This window comes from Protopterus annectens, chromosome 17.part0 (assembly GCF_019279795.1).
Source record: "Protopterus annectens isolate FY-2018-M chromosome 17.part0, PAN1.0, whole genome shotgun sequence".
NCBI classification, from domain to species: domain Eukaryota; kingdom Metazoa; phylum Chordata; order Ceratodontiformes; family Protopteridae; genus Protopterus; species Protopterus annectens.
The window spans coordinates 39,218,213-39,239,301 of record NC_056751.1 but is presented as its reverse complement, the minus strand read 5'-3'; the positions used below and the strand labels follow the sequence as shown (position 1 = coordinate 39,239,301).

The 21,089-nt window shown below is 41.7% G+C and overlaps 1 protein-coding gene across 1 annotated transcript in view; it reads left to right on the top strand.

Annotated features, from left to right (window-relative positions):
• The window catches only part of WDFY3 (WD repeat and FYVE domain containing 3), a 5,086,165-nt gene that overhangs the window by 2,274,386 nt on the left and 2,790,690 nt on the right, over positions 1–21,089 (top strand). Inside the window, exon 18 of the mRNA XM_044059488.1 lies at positions 20,776–20,876. Coding sequence (XP_043915423.1) covers positions 20,776–20,876 — 101 coding nt within the window. The remainder of the gene's footprint in view (positions 1–20,775; positions 20,877–21,089) is intronic.

Genomic DNA, 21,089 nt, shown 5'->3' with positions numbered 1-21,089 from the left:
TCCTCTACCTAGACAATATCCTGATATAGGCCCCATCATTTCCTTTGGTTCTACAACATGTAAACTTCACCATTTCCCTCTTGAGAAGTCTGGAATTCACAGTAAACCTCAAAAATTCATCCCTAATTTCTACTCAGGATCATGTGTTGCCTGGGGTGCAGGATCCTAACAGAAAAAATGATGGCCTGTCTTCCCCCATAAAACATATTGTCCCTCACTACTTCCTTCAAGGAATTACTCCCTCTAAAAGCCATATCAGGGAGGGAATTCCTCAGGCTCCTAGGATTCATGGCCTCCACCAATCTCCATGCTTCCCATGGCAAAACTTCACACGCGGAAGTTCCAGTGGTACTTGAGAACAGTCTGGAAACAACATCTGCACCCCCTGGAATGGATTCTTCCAATGCTCCCATGCCTATCCAGGGAACTAAATTGGTGGATAGCTCAGATAAACACCAACCCTGCAACCCTTGCCCCCCCAAACAGGACCTCTTTACAGACATCTCAGACACAGGTTGGGGAGCAACCTTAGGAGAATGGAGAGTGAAAAACTCATAGACTCTCACTCAACAGAAAGAACACATCACTATCAAGGAAATGACAGCCCTGATATTAGCCGTTCAAATTTTCAAGGATCATCTACTTCCAGCCACACTGAGGTGGTACACAGATAATACCACGGTGCTGTGGTACGTCAACAAATGGGGGGGGGGGTCAAGGTCCTACCTCCTGTGCAAGTTAGCCCTGCAGGCATGGGAAATCGCCCTGGACAGACAAGTCACCATCCTAGCTGTCTACATTCCCTCAGCAGACAATATGATGGCAGATACTTTAAGCAGGACCATGACTCTATCTCATGAATGGATGCTAAACAGAGATCTGTTTCTGGACCTGGTTCATCGATGGGGGATTCCAGATGTGCATCTGTTTGCCTCCTCCATGAATAGACAGCTTCCAGCCTTCTACTCTATGGTACCACACCCCGAAGCATGGAGGATGAATGCTGTCTCATTCCCTTGGAAGTGGATGTACGCTTATGGATTCCCCCTTTCCCTTTTCATACAATACGTTCTGCTGAAAATTCAGAAAGAACAGCCTCAAATCTTGGTGACTCCATTATGTCCAGTGCAGCACTGGTTCCCCCTGCTACTCCAGCTAGCCAGGGCAGTCACCACAAGTTACCCCAATGGATGGACCTGCTTACACAGGAGAAGGGAACACTCATACACCCACATCTATCCACTGTGAACCTTACACTGTGGATGACATAGGTTGGTACTAGGCTATCGGCCCTAGAGCTTCTACAAGCCTAGCCAAAACAATTCCCTGGATATTTCTTCCCACAATATTTACTTCCCTGGACCCCTGTCTAGCAGGGCAACTGACATGATCCACGGGGTGAATTTCCTATCTCCCATCCAGTCGTCAAGGTTCCTTTTGAAGAGGTCCCAGTCCCAATGTTTCTCTGCAGGTATGGCAACTGCAAGGTCTCAAAATTCTCAAAACAAAGTCAAAATTTGACCAGCAGACAGTGGCAGCACCTATTTATTAATGTATAAACTTATACATACGTAATTATTAAACAAAAGCAAGCTAAACAGACCGGTTAGAGCTAGTATAACACATAGCCTTCATCAGTGTAATAAAATACAATAAGCTCATCCCTTATATACTCTGAGTTATGCTATTATGTGACTAATTAGAGATGCTCATTTAATCCAGGTGCAAATAAACCACCTAATTTGATTATCCATTTCCTTTCTTTTGTGTTCAATAACTCATGCTAGCCTGATTTATTAGATTTGATGCCTAGGATATGATCAATTATGATGAAATTAAATGAAGCATTTTTATGTAACATGGTGTGTTTGTATAGGGCATTAGTATTTCTTTGATGTTTAATATCACTAAGGTGTTCTGATATCCTGTATTTTACTTATCTTGAAGTCTGCCCTATATAGAAAGTAGAGCATTTACAAACAGCAAGATATATAACCCAATCTGAGTTACAATTAGCAAAAAAGGAAATATCATATACCTGACTTGTATTCTTACTACTGAAACTTTTCGTTTTCAGTATTCTGGGACAAATATGTACAATGGCGGCCACAGGTGAAACAGCCAGTAGCTATCTGTCCTTCCAGTGTACACTGTAGGCTATCTTTTTTCTTATAGGACCCTTGCTTATAGTGATTAAAGTGAGAAGCCAAGTTTTTTTCCTTTCCTAAAGGAAAATTGGCATCTATTCCCTATTAATCCAGAAAGTTTACTTTCCGCAAGCAGGATATTCCAATTCCGCTGGACACTATCAATTAGTGACCCCAGTGTTCCTTCCAAAGGTCGTAATAAACCATAAGGTAAATTCTTGTCTATCTTCTTAGCTTTTATGTTGAAGATTTTCTCTCTATATATTTCTACCTTATTTTTAGCTGGATGAACATAGCCTACTTTGTAACCCCTTTCTTTAAAACTAAGGGTAAGGTCATCTCTGAAATGCTTGTGTGTCATTATCCAAGCATATATGTTTAATCCTCATGTATTGTGACTTCGGTATATTTTTGCAGATATGTGGAGGATGATAGCTGGTAGCATGAAGAAGGGAATTATATTCTGGGAATTTGTGGTAAACCTCAGTAATCAAGGTGTTATCAGGAGCTTTGATGACCATTACATCCAAAAAAGTTATCTGTTCCTTATCTTGTTTTACCGTAAACTCAATCCCCCATTTATTTTCATTCAAATAACTAACAAATTCATAAAGATGTTCCACATCCGATCACCATACCATCCAGCAATCATCCAAATATCTTTTCCAAATGTCTATTTCATCCATGTACAGATTGTGGGAGTTACCATATATAATTTGCTCCTCTATATATGCCATAAATAGGTCAGCATGTATGGGGGCAAAAGATGTCCCTATTACTGTACCTTGAATCTGTAAATAGCATTTGTCATGACAGAAGACATTTTTAGTGAGTACATGCTCGGTAAGACAGATAAGAAGTGTACTGAGGCCAGGTTGGTATAACTCTATATAACCAATATTCTAATGCTTCAATACCAGCCCAGTGTGGAATGTTGGTATATAGGGCTTTGACGTCTAAGGTACTGAGTAACCTACCTGCCTCCAATTACATTTCAGAGATGACCTAAAGAAATGTTATGGTATCCCTGAGGCGGGCCCTTACCCATTTAAGAAGTGGTTTTAGATACTTCATAAGATATTGAGACAAAGGTTCTGTTAGGGAGCCCTTCCCAGATACTATAGGTCTTCCTGGAGGGTTACGAAGATTTTTATGAATTTTCGGCAGAAAATGTATGTCTTGATTGTTAGGGTATGATATCATCAGGTGTTTCCTGATAGTATCTGTAATAATACCCTCTTCCACTGCTAGGGATAAGAATTCATCCATCTGCTTTTTAAAATGTGGGGTGGGATTATATGTGAGGTGTACACAATATCTACCATCTGCAAGTTGTTTATTAGCTACCTGATCGTATTGTATCCAGTCTTGGACCACCACTGCCCCTCCGTTGTCTGCCCTTAGAATGACTAGTTCATGATTGTTTGCTAGTCTAGAAATTGAAGTAATCTCAGTCTTGGAAACATTACTAGTCCAATAAAGTATATATATTAGTAGCTTAAAATATAAGATAATCTTCCCTATTTATAATACTACTCTAATAGGTTGAGTATTGGACTCGGCACTGGAAACTATAATGTTGATATTAACATTTGGACTCAGCAAGGCACAATATACTACAGTCTTTAGACTAGGCTGATATTGTCCATAAAATATACTGTTAGCTCTATTGGGGCTGAAATACTATTAACAGGGTAATACTGATTTCAGCATCTATGGTTGTCTAGGCTGATATTGTCCATGTATGAATTCCAGGGGCTGATATTGTCCATTACGAAATATATTTATATTTTTGACCTTTTGGATATTAATCATCAGGATTTCTCTATGGAGATTTCTAATTTACTTTGGGGGCTTGCTTCTGATCGTGGCGATCTGGCTATTTTTGGTATAGGGGCCAGCAATCAATCAGAAGGTGGGACCAATCTACCCAGTATGGAGGATGCCTGTGAATCACTTTTTATTAAACTTACCAAACATATGAGATTACTTTGGAATAATGTTTGGCATTATAAGTTATTTAAAGCATATATTTTTAAGGGCATCATGCCAAGGGGCTTGAGAATACGAACACAGCCTTTGGTTAATAATCCAGATGATATTCTGTTAAAGCAGTGGAAGGAAGCACAACATAAAGCCACAATGAATTTTGTAGAAATTTTGGCTGGGCATTATGACAGGACAATAGATAGTGAAATTGTAACCATCACTAAATTGAGTGAAAGCATTAAATGATATGAGGGACAATCTGCATATACCTCTAGTCTTAAAAAACTTGGTCTAGATTTAATGACACTGGAAACACAATTGAAGGAGAGAAAGAAAAAGAAATATCTTAGGGATTTGGAAGATTATGACAGGGTGGACCCCTTCACTAGGGATAAGGACAAACATGTCCGATTTCTACAACCATATAGAAACACACCCAAAAGAAAACGTCCAAGATCAATACTTAAGAAAACCCTCACTTCTAGTACAGATACTTCAGTAGAAGATTCTTCCTCCGGATTTGATGTGGATACATTGGGTTCCACAGGCTCCCCAACACAGAAGAGAAGAAATTCCAGTACCCCTTTAGAATTAAACCAAAAAAGAGGGGGGGGCAGAAAACATAGGCAATGTGGACAGTATGGAGGGATTACTTCAAATGTATGTACAGAACCAGTAAATGAAAATGTGCTGAATATATCATCCCACCCCTTCTCTTCGTTGGAGGTGGAAATTCTCAATAAAGGATTGTCATTCATACCTGGCTCTTTTGTATCTGAGGAAACATTTGCTAAAGATGTGATTGCATTTTGTAGAAACCTTAACTTGAAATTATTTATTTAGGATAAAGAATCTAAGGGTATAAATGAAGAATTTAGACATCATAAATCTACCTTTACTCCCCCAACGAATCATAATGTATTTATGTTCCAAAATTCTATTCTCAAGGACCTGCACATTTGTTCTAGGGAAAGCCAAGTTAGGAATAGTAATGGTTCCAAGACTGAGATGACTGCAGTTTCTAGACTAGCAAACAATCATGACCTAGTCATTCTAAGCACAGACAAAGGAGGGGCAGTGGTGGTCCAAGACTGGATACAATACGATCAGGAACCTAATAAACAACTTGCAGATGGTAGACCGATATTATGTACACCTCGCATATAATCCCACCCCACATTTCAAAAATCAGATTGATGAATTCTTATCCGTAGCAGTGGAAGAGAGTATTGCAGATACTGTGAAGAAAAACCTGATGATATCAGACCCTAACGATCAATATATATATTTTCTTCCGAAAATTCATAAAAATCTTTGTAACCCTCCAGGAAGACCTATAGTATCTGGGAAGGGCTCCCTAACGAACCTGTGTCTCAATATCTTACAAAGTATCTAAAACCGCTTCTTAAATGGGTATGGGCCCGCCTTAGGGATACCACAGAATTTCTTCAGGTCATCTCTGAAATGTAATTGTAGACAGGTAGGTTACTCTGTACCTTAGACGGCAAAGCCCTATATACCAACATTCCACATTGGGCTGGTGTTGAAGCATTAGAATATTGGTTATATAGATCAGTGTTATACCAACCTGGCCTCACTACACTTCTTATCTGTCTTACCAAACATGTACTCACTAAAAATGTCTTCTGTCATGACAAATGCTATTTACAGATTCAAGGTACAGCAATGGGGGCATCTTTTGCCCCCATATATGCTGACCTATTTATGGCATATATAGAGGAGCAAATTATATAAGATAGCTACCACAATCTGTACATGGATGGAAAGACATTTGGAAAAGATATTTATATGATTGCTGGATGATGTGGAGATCGGATGTGGAACATCTTTATGAATTTGTTAGTTATTTGAATTAAAATAAATGGGGGGCTGAATTTACAGTAAACCAAGATAAGGAACGAATAAGTTTTTTGGATGTAATGGTCATCAAAGCTCCTGATAACACCTTGATTACTGAGGTTTACCGCAAATTCCCTTCTCCATGCTACCAGCTATCATCCTCCACATATCTGCAAAAATATACCAAAGTCACAATACATGAGGATTAAACATATATGCTCGCATAATGACACATATAAGCATTTCAGAGATTACCTTATCCTTAGGTTTAAAGAAAGGGGTTACAAAGTAGGCTATGTTCATCAAGCTAAAATAAGGTAGAAAATATAGAGAAAGAAAATCTTCTTCAATATAAAAGCCAAGAAGATGGACAAGAATGTACCTTACGGTTTATTACGACCTTTGGAAGGACCACTGGGGCACTAATGGATAGTGTCCAGCGGAATTGGAATATCCTGCTTGCGGAAAGTAAACTTTCTGGATTAATAGGGAATATATGTCAATTTTCCTTTAGGAAAGGAAAAAACTTGGCTTCTCACTTTAATCACTATAAGCAAGGGTCCTATAAGAAAAAGTTAGCCTACAGTGTACACTGGAAGGACAGATAGCTACTGGCTGTTTCCCCTGTGGCCATTGTACATATTGTCCCAGAATATTGAAAACGAAAAGTTTCAGTAGTAAGAATACAAGTCAGGTATATGATATTTCCTTTTTTTGCTAATTGTAACTCAGATTGGGTTATATATCTTGCTGTCTGTAAATGCTCTGCTTTCTATATAGGGCAGACTTCCAAGACCAGTAAAATATAGGATATCAGAACACCTTAGTGATATTAAACATCAAAGAAATACTAATGCCCTATACAAACGTACCATGTTACATAAAAATGCTTCATTTAACTTCATCATAATTGATCATATACTAGGCATCAAATCTAATAAATCAGGCTAGCATGAGTTATTGAACACAAAAGAAAGGAAATGGATAATCAAATTAGGTGGTTTATTTGCACCTGGATTGAATGAGCATTTCTAGTCACATAATGGCATAACTCAGAGTATATAAGGGATGAGTTTATTATGTTTTATTACACTGATGAAGGGCATGTGTTATACTAGCCGAAACCGGTCTGTTTAGCTTGTTTTTGTTTAATAATTATGTATGTATAAGTTTATACATTAATAAATAATAGCTGTTGCCACTGTCTGCTGGTCAGATTTTGACTTTCCTTTTGAAGAGTGCCAAGGAGGCATTCTGCTTGACATGTATGGGCAGTCTGTTCCAGAGTATGGGGACTCTCTGGGTCAGGAACCTATCCCTCCAGCATGTTTTGTTTATTGTGATGACAAGGCTTACATCCCTGGAGCGTGTGGCTCTGAGGGATTGGGATTTCTTTAAGTGGAGCATGTCCAACAGCTCAAGGTTTGACATGGCCTTGTATGTTAAGCAGAGATCGCCTCTGAGTAGACAATATGCCACAGAGTATAGCTGGAGTTTTTCAGACGGTCATCATAGGGCATCTGCTTTAGGCCTGTGATTCTTTTAGTGAGGTATTTCTGTGGCCTTTACAGCTGTTGCAGATGTCTTGTGAGGTACATACCAAATGGGGTGTTGTACTCTATAATGGGTCTAATGAGGGATGAGTACAGTAGGACAGTGACATCCTTTTTTCTGAATGAAAAGCCCTTAGTGATGAGGTGTGCCACATAGAAGGATTTCCTGTATGTTGTGGCAATGTGATTATCGAAGGTGCGACCACTGTCCACCTGTGTCCCTAAGTCTCTCATCACACTTTCGGTATTTAGTGTACTGCCACCTATGTGGTAAATCATGGGTACATGTTTTTTCCCAGTGGGGATAACTGTACATTTCTTGGCATTAAGCTTGAGCCCATGACTCTGGCACCAAGCATCTGTTTCTGTAAGGCCCTTTTGTAGAATATTCACATAATTTGGGGATTCAATAATGGCTCCCAGTTTGCAGTCACCTGAGAACTTTGTTAGCCAGAGTCCCTTAGTGTTGGCCTGTACTTCAGCGAAGTAGATGCCAAACAAGAGCGGTCCCAGGACTGAACCCTGAGGTTCTCCCACTTGTCTGGAGCTGGGTTTGGAGTCGCCTACTTTTACAGTCCTGGGTTCCGTCAGTAAGCCCAGTTGGCAAACCATCGAGTGATGTAGGAATTTATGCCCAGCTTAGTAAGTTTATCTGTGATTCCAGAGTGGGGGATGATGTCAAAGGCCTTGGCGAGGTCCAGATAGGCTGTGTGGACCACTTTCCCTCGTCCAGAGCTCTGGAGACTGATTAGAAGAAGTCAGTCTGGTTCAGGAGACAAGATCGGCCCTTCACAAACCCAAACTGGGTGGGGGTTCAGTGTTTGAAGGTTGCCAATGTCTTTGTTTATAAGTTCCATGATAATGCGTTCCAGGCCCTTGCAGATCACGCTCGTCAGACTGATGGGACGGTAGTTCTCTGGATCCAAGGTGGGATCCCCCCCCTTGTGGAGTGGGATAACTGTAGCTGTGCACCATGCAATGGGCACAAAGCCTGATTAAGCATGACACTTAGGTGAGGTGCCAGTTCATGTAGTACACAGCCCGGGATGTCGTCTGGTCCCACAAATGCTGTATTCCTAGCTTTGGAGAGTGCGGTTTCTACCTGTGTGGCCGTGATTACCGGAATTTGGCAATCCTTTGGTATTGAGATGGGCCCTTTAGGGAGTGAAATTGGCACTGAATCGATCTGCCAGGATATTGGCAATATCCTTGGGATCAGTATATTTAATGCCATTCTGTTGTAGCTCAGAGCAGATCTGAGCATTGCCATTTCGATTCTTGACATAACTATAAAATGCCTTGCGGTTGTCCTTGGAATCTTTGGCAATTTTATTTTTGTAACTAGCTTTGGAGGATTTTATGAGGGATCTCAGCTTCTTACTGAGGCTGGTAAGGGAGTTTTTTGCATCCTGGGGTTTTCCTCTTTTTTGCAACAGTTTCTTCCTTCTGTTGTGTAGTTTCTTTTATGGCAGGGGGGCCACCAGATTGGCTTTTTTTTTTTTTTGGAGAAGAACGTCTTGGTTCAATTTGGGATGGCACGATTCATGCACGAGTTGATGTGCTCATACAGTGCCTTACTGTAGGATTCAGCATTCGAACTTTCAGCTCCCGTCTGCATGGGTGTCATGAAGTTTGTCACTTCTGACTTGAGTAGCATGAAGCTGGCTTTGGAGAAGTTTTTTTACAGAGGTTTCCTTACTGGGGGGTGGGGTTGGGATGTGGATGTCAAGGGTGATTTGCTTATGGTCAGACCTGACGAATGAGAGGGTGACCACTGGTGTGGAGCATCTATCTCCCATGTTGGTAATGACCAGGTCTAGGATACTGGAGCCCCTGGTGGATTAGTTGATCCAGGGCGTTGGAATTTATGAATTCCAAGAACCGTTGAAAAAAGGTGTAGGTATTCAAGTAGTTTTCCCAGTTAATGGCATGGTAGTTGAAATCACCCAGTATTAGGGTGTTTGGTTTTATCTTAATATTTTCCAGTATGTTTAGTAAGATGTAGTGAGAATCTTGGGGCATGGTGGGGGATCTGTAGCAAGCTACAGTTTGGATTGCAGTCTTACCTAGTGTTAATTGCACCTGAAGAATTTCAGATGCATTGTGTTGGGCAACTAGACTGGAGGTGTGAATATCCTCGGTGAATATGGACACTGCTCCACCTTTAGTGTTTCGGTCTTGGTTTAATGGCCGAAAAGTGTGGTAAGAGTTGTAGCCTGGTATTGCAGGGGTGCTCTCTGGAGCCTTGAACCAGGTGTCATTTACTGCACAGATATCGATGTTCTCCATGTGCTTCGAGAGAGTGCATTTTGAGGTTTACACTTCTAGCATTGAGTAGCATTACCTTCTGATTTTGCATGCTTGTATCTGTTACGGTGGTGGTTTTGTCCTTTGAACCTTGCCTAAAAAAAAGCACTATAGGGGTGGCAATAGCTTTAGCCAGTAACATGAATCCCAAGGGCGACAGGTGCAGACCATCTCTGGCAAAGCACCATGGTTTGTCGATCATGTCGTCCCGAGCAGACAGATACTGAATCCCCTTTGAATGACATCAGAAGCTTAGCCAATTGTTGAAGTCAATCATTTGTCCTTACTGTGATATAATTCTGGGCGAAGGCAGGATGCTACTCAGGGCTAGGGTCATACCTGCCTGGGCCACATGATCCGAGAGCTCTTCCATGCCTCTTTCCATGTAGTCCAGGGAGTTACGCCTCAAGTCATTCACTCCAACATGGACAATGACAAAGTTGTATTTGTACTTGTTGTGGAGTGACTTGAGTGCATGTTTTATGTGGCGGATCCTGGCACCCGACAGTCAACTGACTGTAATTTTCTCCTTGCTCAGCCTGGTGAGTGGGACATGTGCCTGACTATAGAGTCACCTATGACTAAAGTGTTTGGTCATCAAAGCTCCTGATAACACCTTGATTACTGAGGTTTACCACAAATTCCCTTCCCCATGCTACCAGCTATCATCCTCCACATATCTGCAAAAATATACCAAAGTCGCAATACATGAGGATTAAACGTATATGCTCGGATAATGACACATATAAGCATTTCAGAGATTACCTTATCCTTAGGTTTAAAGAAAGGGATTACAAAGTAGGCTATGTTCATCAAGCTAAAATAAGGTAGAAAATATAGAGAAAGAAAATCTTCTTCAATATAAAAGCCAAGAAGATGGACAAGAATGTACCTTACGGTTTATTATGACCTTTGGAAGGACCACTGGGGCACTAATGGATAGTGTCCAGCGGAATTGGAATATCCTGCTTGCGGAAAGTAAACTTTCTGGATTAATAGGGAATATATGCCAATTTTCCTTTAGGAAAGGAAAAACCTTGGCTTCTCACTTTAATCACTATCACTATAAGCAAGGGTCCTATAAGAAAAAAGATAGCCTAGAGTGTACACTGGAAGGACAGATAGCTACTGGCCGTTTCCCCTGTGGCCATTGTACATATTGTCCCAGAATATTGAAAACGAAAAGTTTCAGTAGTAAGAATACAAGTCAGGTATATGATATTTCCTTTTTTGCTAATTGTAACTCAGATTGGGTTATATATCTTGTTGTCTGTAAATGCTCTGCTTTCTATATAGGGCAGACTTCCAAGACCAGTAAAATATAGGATATCAGAACACCTTAGTGATATTAAACATCAAAGAAATACTAATGCCCTATACAAACACACCATGTTACATAAAAATGCTTCATTTAACTTCATCATAATTGATCATATCCTAGGCATCAAATCTAATAAATCAGGCTAGCATGAGTTATTGAACACAAAAGAAAGGAAATGGATAATCAAATTAGGTGGTTTATTTGCACCTGGATTGAATGAGCATTTCTAATTAGTCACATAATGGCATAACTCAGAGTATATAAGGGATGAGTTTATTATGTTTTATTACACTGATGAAGGCCATGTGTTATACTAGCCGAAACTGGTCTGTTTCGCTTGTTTTTGTTTAATAATTATGTATGTATAAGTTTATACATTAATAAATAATAGGTGCTGCCACTGTCTGCTGGTCAGATTTTGACTTTCTTTTTGAAGAGAGCCAAGGAGGCACTCTGCTTGACATGTATGGGCAGTCTGTTCCAGAGTATGGGGACTCTCTGGGTCAGGAACCTATCCCTCAAGCATGTTTTGTTTATTGTGATGACAAGGTTTACATCCCTGGAGCATGTGGCTCTGAGGGATTGGGATTTCTTTAAGTGGAGCATGTCCAACAGCTCACGGTTTGACATGGCCTTGTATGTTAAGCAGAGATTGCCTCTGAGTAGACAATATGCCACAGAGTATAGCTGGAGTTTTTCAGATGGTCATCATAGGGCATCTGCTTTAGGCCTGTGATTCTTTTAGTGAGGTATTTCTGTGGCCTTTCCAGCTGTTGCAGATGTCTTGTGAGGTACATACCAAATGGGTGTTGTACTCTATAATGGGTCTAATGAGGGATGAGTACAGTAGGACAGTGACATCCTTTTTTCTGAATGAAAAGCCCTTAGTGATGAGATGTGCCACGTAGAAGGATTTCCTGTATGTTGTGGCAATGTGATTATCGAAGGTGCGACCACTGTCCACCTGTGTCCCTAAGTCTCTCATCACACTTTCGGTATTTAGTGTACTGCCACCTATGTGGTAATTCATGGGTACATGTTTTTTCCCATTGGGGATAACTGTACATTTCTTGGCATTAAGCTTGAGCCCATGGCTCTGGCACCAAGCATCTGTTTCTGTAAGGCCCTTTTGTAGAATATTCACATAATTTGGGGATTCAATAATGGCTCCCAGTTTGCAGTCATCTGAGAACTTTGTTAGCCAGAGTCCCTTAGTGTTGGCCTGTACTTCAGCGAAGTAGATGCCAAACAAGAGCAGTCCCAGGACTGAACCCTGAGGTTCTCCCACTTGTCTGGAGCTGGGTTTGGAGTCGGCTACTTTTACAGTCCTGGGTTCTGTCAGTAAGCCAGTTGGCAAACCATCGACTGAGATAGGAATTTATGCCCAGCTTAGTAAGTTTATCTATGATTCCAGAGCGGGGGATGATGTCAAAGGCCTTGGCGAGGTCCAGATAGGCTGTGTGGACCACTTTCCCTCGTCTGGAGCTCTGGAGACTGATTCGAAGAAGTCAGTCTGGTTCAGGAGACAAGATCGGCCCTTCACAAACCCAAACTGGGTGGGGGTTCAGTGTTTGAAGGTTTCCAATGTCTTTGTTTATTCGTTCCATGATAATGCATTCCAGGCCCTTGCAGATCACGCTCGTCAGACTGATGGGACAGTAGTTCTCGGGATCCAAGGTGGATCCCCCCCTTGTGGAGTAGGATAACTGTAGCTGTGCACCATGCAATGGGCACAAAGCCTGATTAAGCATGACACTTAGGTGAGGTGCCAGTTCATGTAGTACACAGCCCGGGATGTCGTCTGGTCCCACAAATGCTGTATTCTTAGCTTTGGAGAGTGCGGTTTCTACCTGTGTGGCCGTGATTACCGGAATTTGGCAATCCTTTGGTATTGAGATGGGCCCTTTAGGGAGTGAAATTGGCACTGAATCGATCTGCCAGGATATTGGCAATATCCTTGGGATCAGTATATTTAATGCCATTCTGTTGTAGCTCAGAGCAGATCTGAGCATTGCCATTTCGATTCTTGACATAACTATAAAATGCCTTGCGGTTGTCCTTGGAATCTTTGGCAATTTTATTTTTGTAACTAGCTTTGGAGGATTTTATGAGGGATCTCAGCTTCTTACTGAGGCTGGTAAGGGAGTTTTTTGCATCCTGGGGTTTTCCTCTTTTTGCAACAGTTTCTTCCTTCTGTTGTGTAGTTTCTTTTATGGCAGGGGGGCCACCAGATTGGCTTTTTTTTTTTTTTGGAGAAGAACGTCTTGGTTCAATTTGGGATGGCACGATTCATGCACGAAGTTGATGTGCTCATACAGTGCCTACTGTAGGATTCAGCATTCGAACTTTCAGCTCCCGTCTGCATGGGTGTCATGAAGTTTGTCACTTCTGACTTGAGTAGCATGAAGCTGGCTTTGGAGAAGTTTTTTTACAGAGGTTTCCTTACTGGGGGGTGGGGTTGGGATGTGGATGTCAAGGGTGATTTGCTTATGGTCAGACCTGACGAATGAGAGGGTGACCACTGGTGTGGAGCATCTGTCTCCCATGTTGGTAATGACCAGGTCTAGGATACTGGAGCCCCTGGTGGGACTATGGATTAGTTGATCCAGGGCGTTGGAATTTATGAATTCCAAGAACCGTTGGAAAAAGGTGTAGGTATTCAAGTAGTTTTCCCAGTTAATGGCATGGTAGTTGAAATCACCCAGTATTAGGGTGTTTGGTTTTATCTTAATATTTTCCAGTATGTTTAGTAAGATGTAGTGAGAATCTTGGGGCATGGTGGGGGATCTACAGTTTGGATTGCAGTCTTACCTAGTGTTAATTGCACCTGAAGAATTTCAGATGCATTGTGTTGGGCAACTAGACTGGAGGTGTGAATATCCTCGGTGAATATGAACACTGCTCCACCTTTAGTGTTTCGGTCTTGGTTTAATGGTTGAAAAGTGTGGTAAGGGTTGTAGCCTGGTATTGCAGGGGTGCTCTCTGGAGCCTTGAACCAGGTCTCATTTACTGCACAGATATCGATGTTCTCCATGTGCTTCGAGAGAGTGCATTTTGAGGTTTACACTTCTAGCATTGAGTAGCATTACCTTCTGATTTTGCATGATTGTATCTGTTTCGGTGGTGGTTTTGTCCTTTGAACCTTGCCTAAAAAAGGCACTATAGGGGTGGCAAGAGCCTTAGCCAGTAACATGAATCCCAGGGGCAACAGGTGCAGACTATCTCTGGCAAAGCATCGTGGTTTGTCGATCATGTCGTCCCAAGCAGACAGATACTGAATCCCCTTTGAATGACACCAGAAACTTAGCCAGTTGTTGAAGTCAATCATTTGTCCTTACTGTAGTATCATTCTGGGTGAAGGCAGGATGCTACTCAGGGCTAGGGTCATACTTGCCTGGGCCACATGATCTGAGAGCTCTTCCATGCCTCTTTCCATGTAGTCCAGGGAGTTACGCCTCAAGTCATTCACTCCAACATGGACAATGACAAAGTTGTATTTGTACTTGTTGTGGAATGACTAGAGTGCATGTGTTGTGGCGGATCCTGGCACCCGACAGTCATCTGACTGTAATTTTCCTCCACTGCAGCCTGGTGTGGTGGGACATGCCCCCTGACTATAGAGAGTATGACTAAAGTGTTGGGTACTTTGTCTTGCCTTAGGGGCTGTTGTTGGGTGGCACACTGGTGTCGTGAGCTATGTGTCACTTTGGTTGTGATTGGTATTTGTTTGCATTTCAGCTTCAGAGGTCTTTGTTGCTCGGACAGGTTAATGTTAAGGGCCTCCGCATATGTGGGTTTAGTGTTGCTATGTGTGAGTGTTGATGGTGTGGGTTTTGAAGGGCTTTGTGTTGCTTGAGGTGTAGTGCAGGTGTTAACCTTTTCCTCTCGACTGTCTAGCACAGTTTTGGCTGGAGAGAGCTTTGCTTCCAGTTTGGCTATGTAAGTGCATCTCTTGCAGGTTGTAGTGTTGGGTGGTAGGAGGAGAGGGTTGTCTGTGTACATGAGGCAGTTGCTGCATTGCCCCAGTATGCCCAGATTCACCAGGTGGACAGGAGTAATCTCCGGAAGTTGACCCTTGGACGTGCCTATTTAGGTGCTTTTTTGTAAAGTACAAGAGCTTTTTTCCCTTACCTTTGCAAGGTACTTTGCAATTATAGGCTTAGTGCCTACGATTAATTTCTCCTTATTAACAAGGAGAGTTGAGTGCTTGCATCAGTTTAAGGCTTTCTAGTGCTTTCCAGCAGGTTCTAGAGCAAGTGCTAGTCACAGGGGTTCAGATTTTAGTGCTACTACTGAGAAACGCTCTAGTTGTAATGAAAAATTTGAAGAACAGACTTTCTAGCACCTGGAATAGTCTAACTGTAGCCCCACGGCGCTGCCCGATGCGAAAAAAGAGCAAACACATGCATTTTTATGCCAGAAAGTTGAAAGGGATAGAAATCGGCCCAAAATGGCTAATAAAATTACAATTTCAGAGCTGGAAACCACTCCTCTCAGTGTTAAGATAGGCAGTACAATGCTCACCACTCCCACTGGTAAGCAGTAGGACTTCCCTCTACCCAGACTATACTAGCTAGGAAAGGTGGGAAATGAGCAAACAAGTATTTTTTTTGGGTGGGGGGGTTGGTTAAAACAGGCTAAACAATGCAATAATACTGTAAATAAATACAAAAAAGGCTAACGCACTTGAGTGTGTAGCCCTAAAAAGTAAATGCAATTAAAACTTTAAATAATTAGCAATGTAAAACTTTTTAAATGAAGCAAGGCAAGTGCACAACTGAAAACGATTTAAGAGGCAGTAATACAGTAGAATAAGTAGCTAGTCTACATATACAGAAAAGTCTCTATGTAGAAAAGCAGCTAAAACAACACTAAAACAATTCAGATGCAGTACAACCTAGAGCACTTGACTTGTAGCACTATTAAGGCAAATACAGTTTTAATAAATGCACTAAAATATACTCTATACTTCTAAAATGTTTGATAAGCACAGTCAGAACACAAGGAGATTCAGGCAATATATATGTATATATATATATATATATATATATATATATATATATATATATGTATATATTTAGAAAGGGAGACAGGAGGAACAGAAGGTAATAACTAAGTGGGTTGGCCTTCTCAGATGTTCTCTCTGTGTTCGGTAGAATGAGCTAATGACACTAGACTGGGAGGAGTGTCCAAGATAAAATCTTGATGATTGGATGGGAAATGGGAAATTCACCCCGGGGATCACTTCTGTGGCTCTGCTCGACAGGGGCATAGGAAAATAATTTTCTTGGGTGGCGAAAGCCAGGATACATTTTTTGGCTAGGCTTGTATGGGCCCTAGGGCCGATAGCCTAGTACCTACGTATGAACCTATGAACCTATAAGATCAAATTTAGAGTAGGGGTGGGCAACTGCAAGGCCAGCAGGTATAAAGACAAGATACCAATGGGAAAGGGGGGGGTGGGAAACTTTTTAGCTACACAATCAGGAATATGGACAATATTACAGCTACAACCTAAACTTGGACTGAGAAGGCCTGGAAGAGACAGGAAAGGACCAGTTCTTAGAAGGCCAATGCCTACTAAATCTGAGAGGCTGTACCAGCAGGAAATCTTTAACAGTTTGCATAGATTTAGCTCTTTCCTCCATCTTTTTAAGTACTACTTCTGCTTTGTTGCCAAACAGGCGGTCTTGGTTTAAGGGAGCATCCAGCAATTTAGCTTTAACATGATCTGGCAAAGATTGTTCCTTAAGCCAAGCATGCCTTCTAAGTACAGACCTAGTGACAGCAGTCCTGCAAGATGCCTCTAAAGAGTCAAAACCACATTGCAAAATATGTTTACCAACTTGTTCAGCAGAATGCATTAAATCCTATAATTCTTTGTTCTCAGCACAGTCAGGAATCAACATCATTTTCTGTTTAAGCAATCCAGTAATAAGCTGCTGATACTTTAGCATATGAAACTGGCAGTTTAAGGCCCTAATGACCAAAGTAGCAGAAGTGTATACCTTCTTACCCCATCTGTTCAGGGCCCTGGAATCTCTGTCAGAGGGGGTAGCGTTTTTGGCAGTAGTAGCTTTAATGCCTTTGGGTCCCTGTGAAATGGTCTCTGGATCCGCAGTAGGATTCTTAAAGAGGAACTTGTGAGAGTCAGGTACTCTGTAATACGTGTCAGTTTCCTGGGAGCTGGAGGTAAAGTGTCTGGGGCCCGGCTAGATTCCAAGAAGGCATCATCTACAATGTCCAGTACAGGAGGGATAGCTAAAGGCCTGTGTTGAGGTAGGAGTAAGAATTCCCTAAGCCTCTTTTTGGAGTCAGAGTAATCCTGGCTTTCCCAGTGGAAATGCTCCCTAAGAGTATGCAAAGTTTCACCAAAAGAGAAATCTTCTGGAGGGGAAGCAGAGAGAATGGAGTCCTCTGCATCAGAATCCTCATAGGTAGATGAGTGCAAGTCCTGGTCATCAGAAGTAACAGAAAGTTCGGTATCCTGATCAGAAGAATCTGAAGGAAAATCAGTTCTAGGTCTCTTAGAGGGAGAAGGCTGGCTTCCCCTTATTAGAGTAATAAGTTCTTCAGCCATTCTTATCATTTGTTTTTTAGGCATAGGGGACTGACCATGCAGTCTGGGTGTTGGTTTTCTAGGCATGGATCGAGTTTTAGGCCTTGAAGAAGAAGATGGCGTCGGTTTGATATGCAAGTCAGCAGGCCTGAATACACCCTCAGAAACCAGTGCCTGCACAGCATCTCCTGACCCATCCAAGGTAGAGACATCTGCAGGTTCCATAGTCGAAGAAGCATCTTGCGTTATACCGGACTCCGAATGAGTCTCAGTAGAGGCCTGCGAATCTGAAGTAGCAGGTATCAGGGGCTGCGAAAGCGCCTCACTGAGTACCAGAGAACTGGTGACTAGCCTAACGGAAGCGTCATTGGCAGCTTTGGACCTATGCGGTCTGTCTCTGTCTTTATCTTTGCGTTTTTTCGGAATGTCGATAGTTGGATGGCTTACCGAGGCCATTTCTGGATAATTGAACCGGTTACTGAAATAGTTTGATGCAAAAATGAACCGCCAACTAATAGTTTGAGGATTGAATAAGGCACAAAACCGACAGCGAGGGACGTCGTGGTATGGGCCTAAGCAAGGAATGCAGTACGAATGAAAATCTTTGAGATATTTGCTTTCCACAAGTAATACAGTCGTTAACTTTTACTGACATCGGTTTAGAGCAAGAAAAAGGATCCCCAACGGGGTATTTAGCTTTTTTGAAGACTTCAGTTATGAAACTCGAAAACTAAAATTTCAGGAGTCAGCGAGCGGCACTTGCAAACTGCTTTTGCTTCGGACACCGCACGGCAAGAAAGACTGATGTAATGGTGTCGGCTGCATGCTTTATACCCCTGACTACCTGACATCATGGAAGATGAGACAGCAACCGACGCAGGACCCAAGGCTTTGTTAATCAAGCCGACTGAGGGCTACCTGCAAGCAGATAACCCAAATGTAATGATTGCAACAGTGAAACACAAAGAATATCCAGCAGTGACCCAATAGCTATGAAATACAGTACAGGTATGCAGTATACAATAGAATTGCAATGAATATGTAGAATAAGCAAAAACTACTAAAAATAATCAAGAAAACAGGCTAGTTATTGTTATATTTCACAGATTAAGTGCTCCTCCTCAGATAGTTATTGGTATTGATTCCTTTCAGACACCTTTACACAGATGACTTGCTTCAGAAAACCATATATATCAGAATCCCAGAAAATCATACCTTTCAAAGTGGAAGAGATTTTCTGCCTGGTGTCAAAAACACAACTTACAACCACTGGTGGTAGATCCCGCAGTGGTCCTGTCTTACCTGTGTAAATTGAGGAAGTCTGGACTATCCTTTTCCTCCGTCAAGACCCACTTATCTGCCATCTCATCATGCCTGTCTCTCACCCCTCCTTTGGCTTCTAGGCTGGAAGTTAAACTTTTCTTAAAAGGGGTTCTGCACCTCAGACCCCAGAGGAAGCCCATTCCACCTCCTTGGGATCTTAATTTTGTACTGGAGAAATTGACATGGCCACCCTTCGAGCCAGCCAAAGACTGTTCTCTACAACATAGTAAATGAAAAATCCTACTCTTGGTGACCATTACTTCAGCCAGAAGGGTCTCATAACTACAAGCTATACTGTTTTTCACAAGGACAGGGTGTGTTTGCACACCAGTCCTAACCTTATGCCCAAAGTAGTCAATGAGCTGTCCCTGAATTAGGCCATCAATCTACCCACTTTCTTCCCTTCACCCTAAAACATGGCTGAAAGATACTACATACCCTAAATGTTCACAGACAGCTTAGATACTATCTGGCCAAGACCAAACCTTTCTGAAAATCAGACAGGCTTTTTTTATCTCATCACCCAAGAGCCCTGGGACACCCTGTTTCAAACAAACCATATCCTCTTGCATATCCAAAACCATCACCTTCTGCTACACTGCCCATAGCAGAAGGCTCCCCTTCCCAGTAAAGGCGCATTCCACTAGGGCAATGTCCTCCTCTGGAGTCTTTTTTGAAGGGTCTGGATACAACTGCCATTTTAGAAGCAGCTTACATGGTCCTCCGGTCATACCTTTACCAAACACTACAAGTTGGACATTGTGTCTAGGACCTGAGCAGGCTTTGCCAGAGCCATCCTTCATGGTGTCGTGGAAAGTGCTTCTGTTCCTCGACCCAGTCCTTAATGTAGGAGCTTTTGAACTGTCCCTTGTGTTATGAGTACAGCAGCCTGTGAATTGAAAGACATAGTATTGTTGTGTAAATTCTTACCATAACTTTAGATGCCCTCCTCTTCTATATGCTGCTGTATAGTTTCCCACCCTGTCTTCCCCCTTGCACTTGCCTGACTCCTGAGTACACACTGATTCTGGTGGCATTCAGGTCTGAGGAAGGTGTGTGCTGGCGTCCTTTTTATACCCGTCTGTTTATGGCCGATGTCCACAGAGAGAGAGAGAGACGCGGGACGTCACACGCACCCTATTAGTAGCATCTATCTTTTATAAAATGGCCGGACGTATGAGAGTCGCTTAAGGTGAGCTCCCTTGTGTTATGAATACAGCAGCATGTAGAAGAGAAAGACATCTAAGTTTATGGTAAGAATTTACACAACAATGTCAATGAATTATTAGTTATTAGAGGTTTTCTCTTTTGGCATGCATTACAAATGGGTTCATTACAAATGAACTAACATTAGTTACTCAACTTCTCAAATTATTAGAGGAAGAGAGAGTCCATATTCCCTGTTTGCTAAAGAGAAACTTCTCTAGGAGATTATTCATTTATGTGCAGCACTAATCATTTACTGTGTTAACTGCAGTTAAAAGCTAGCAGGTTCCCTCATTTGTTTCCCACCGTTTACAACTTTCATTGAAGTGAAAACTGTGGAGTTGCTTATTTTTGTGTGTGTGTGTGTGTGTGTGTGTGTGTGTGTGTGTGTGTGTGTGTGTGTGTGTGTGCGAGCGCGCATGAGTAAAACTACTTTGACATTCTTCTGTGACTGCGTTAATTTCTCAAGAAAAAGAAAACTTAACAGCTGAATTGTGTTTCCTTTGCTAGATGCCTTTTCTTGCCAAGTTTGGCTCCTCATAATGCACCTACCAACAATGTTCCTGCTTCAGGAATTAGTGAAGGTGTTGTTCTTAGTGGGATTGGAACTGGTAAGTTTGAAGCTGTGTCTTGTAAGAGCTTTGCCGTTTTTAAAATATGATGCTCTAGTGATAACAAATCATTCCATCAAAAAATGCTGTACTTACACTTTTGATTTTTTTTTTTTTTTTTTTTTAGCTTTTGTATTCCATATTTTTCCATTCTTAAAGCTGCATTATAAGGAATGTCAGATATGTTTTGCATAACTAGTGACTAGTTCACTG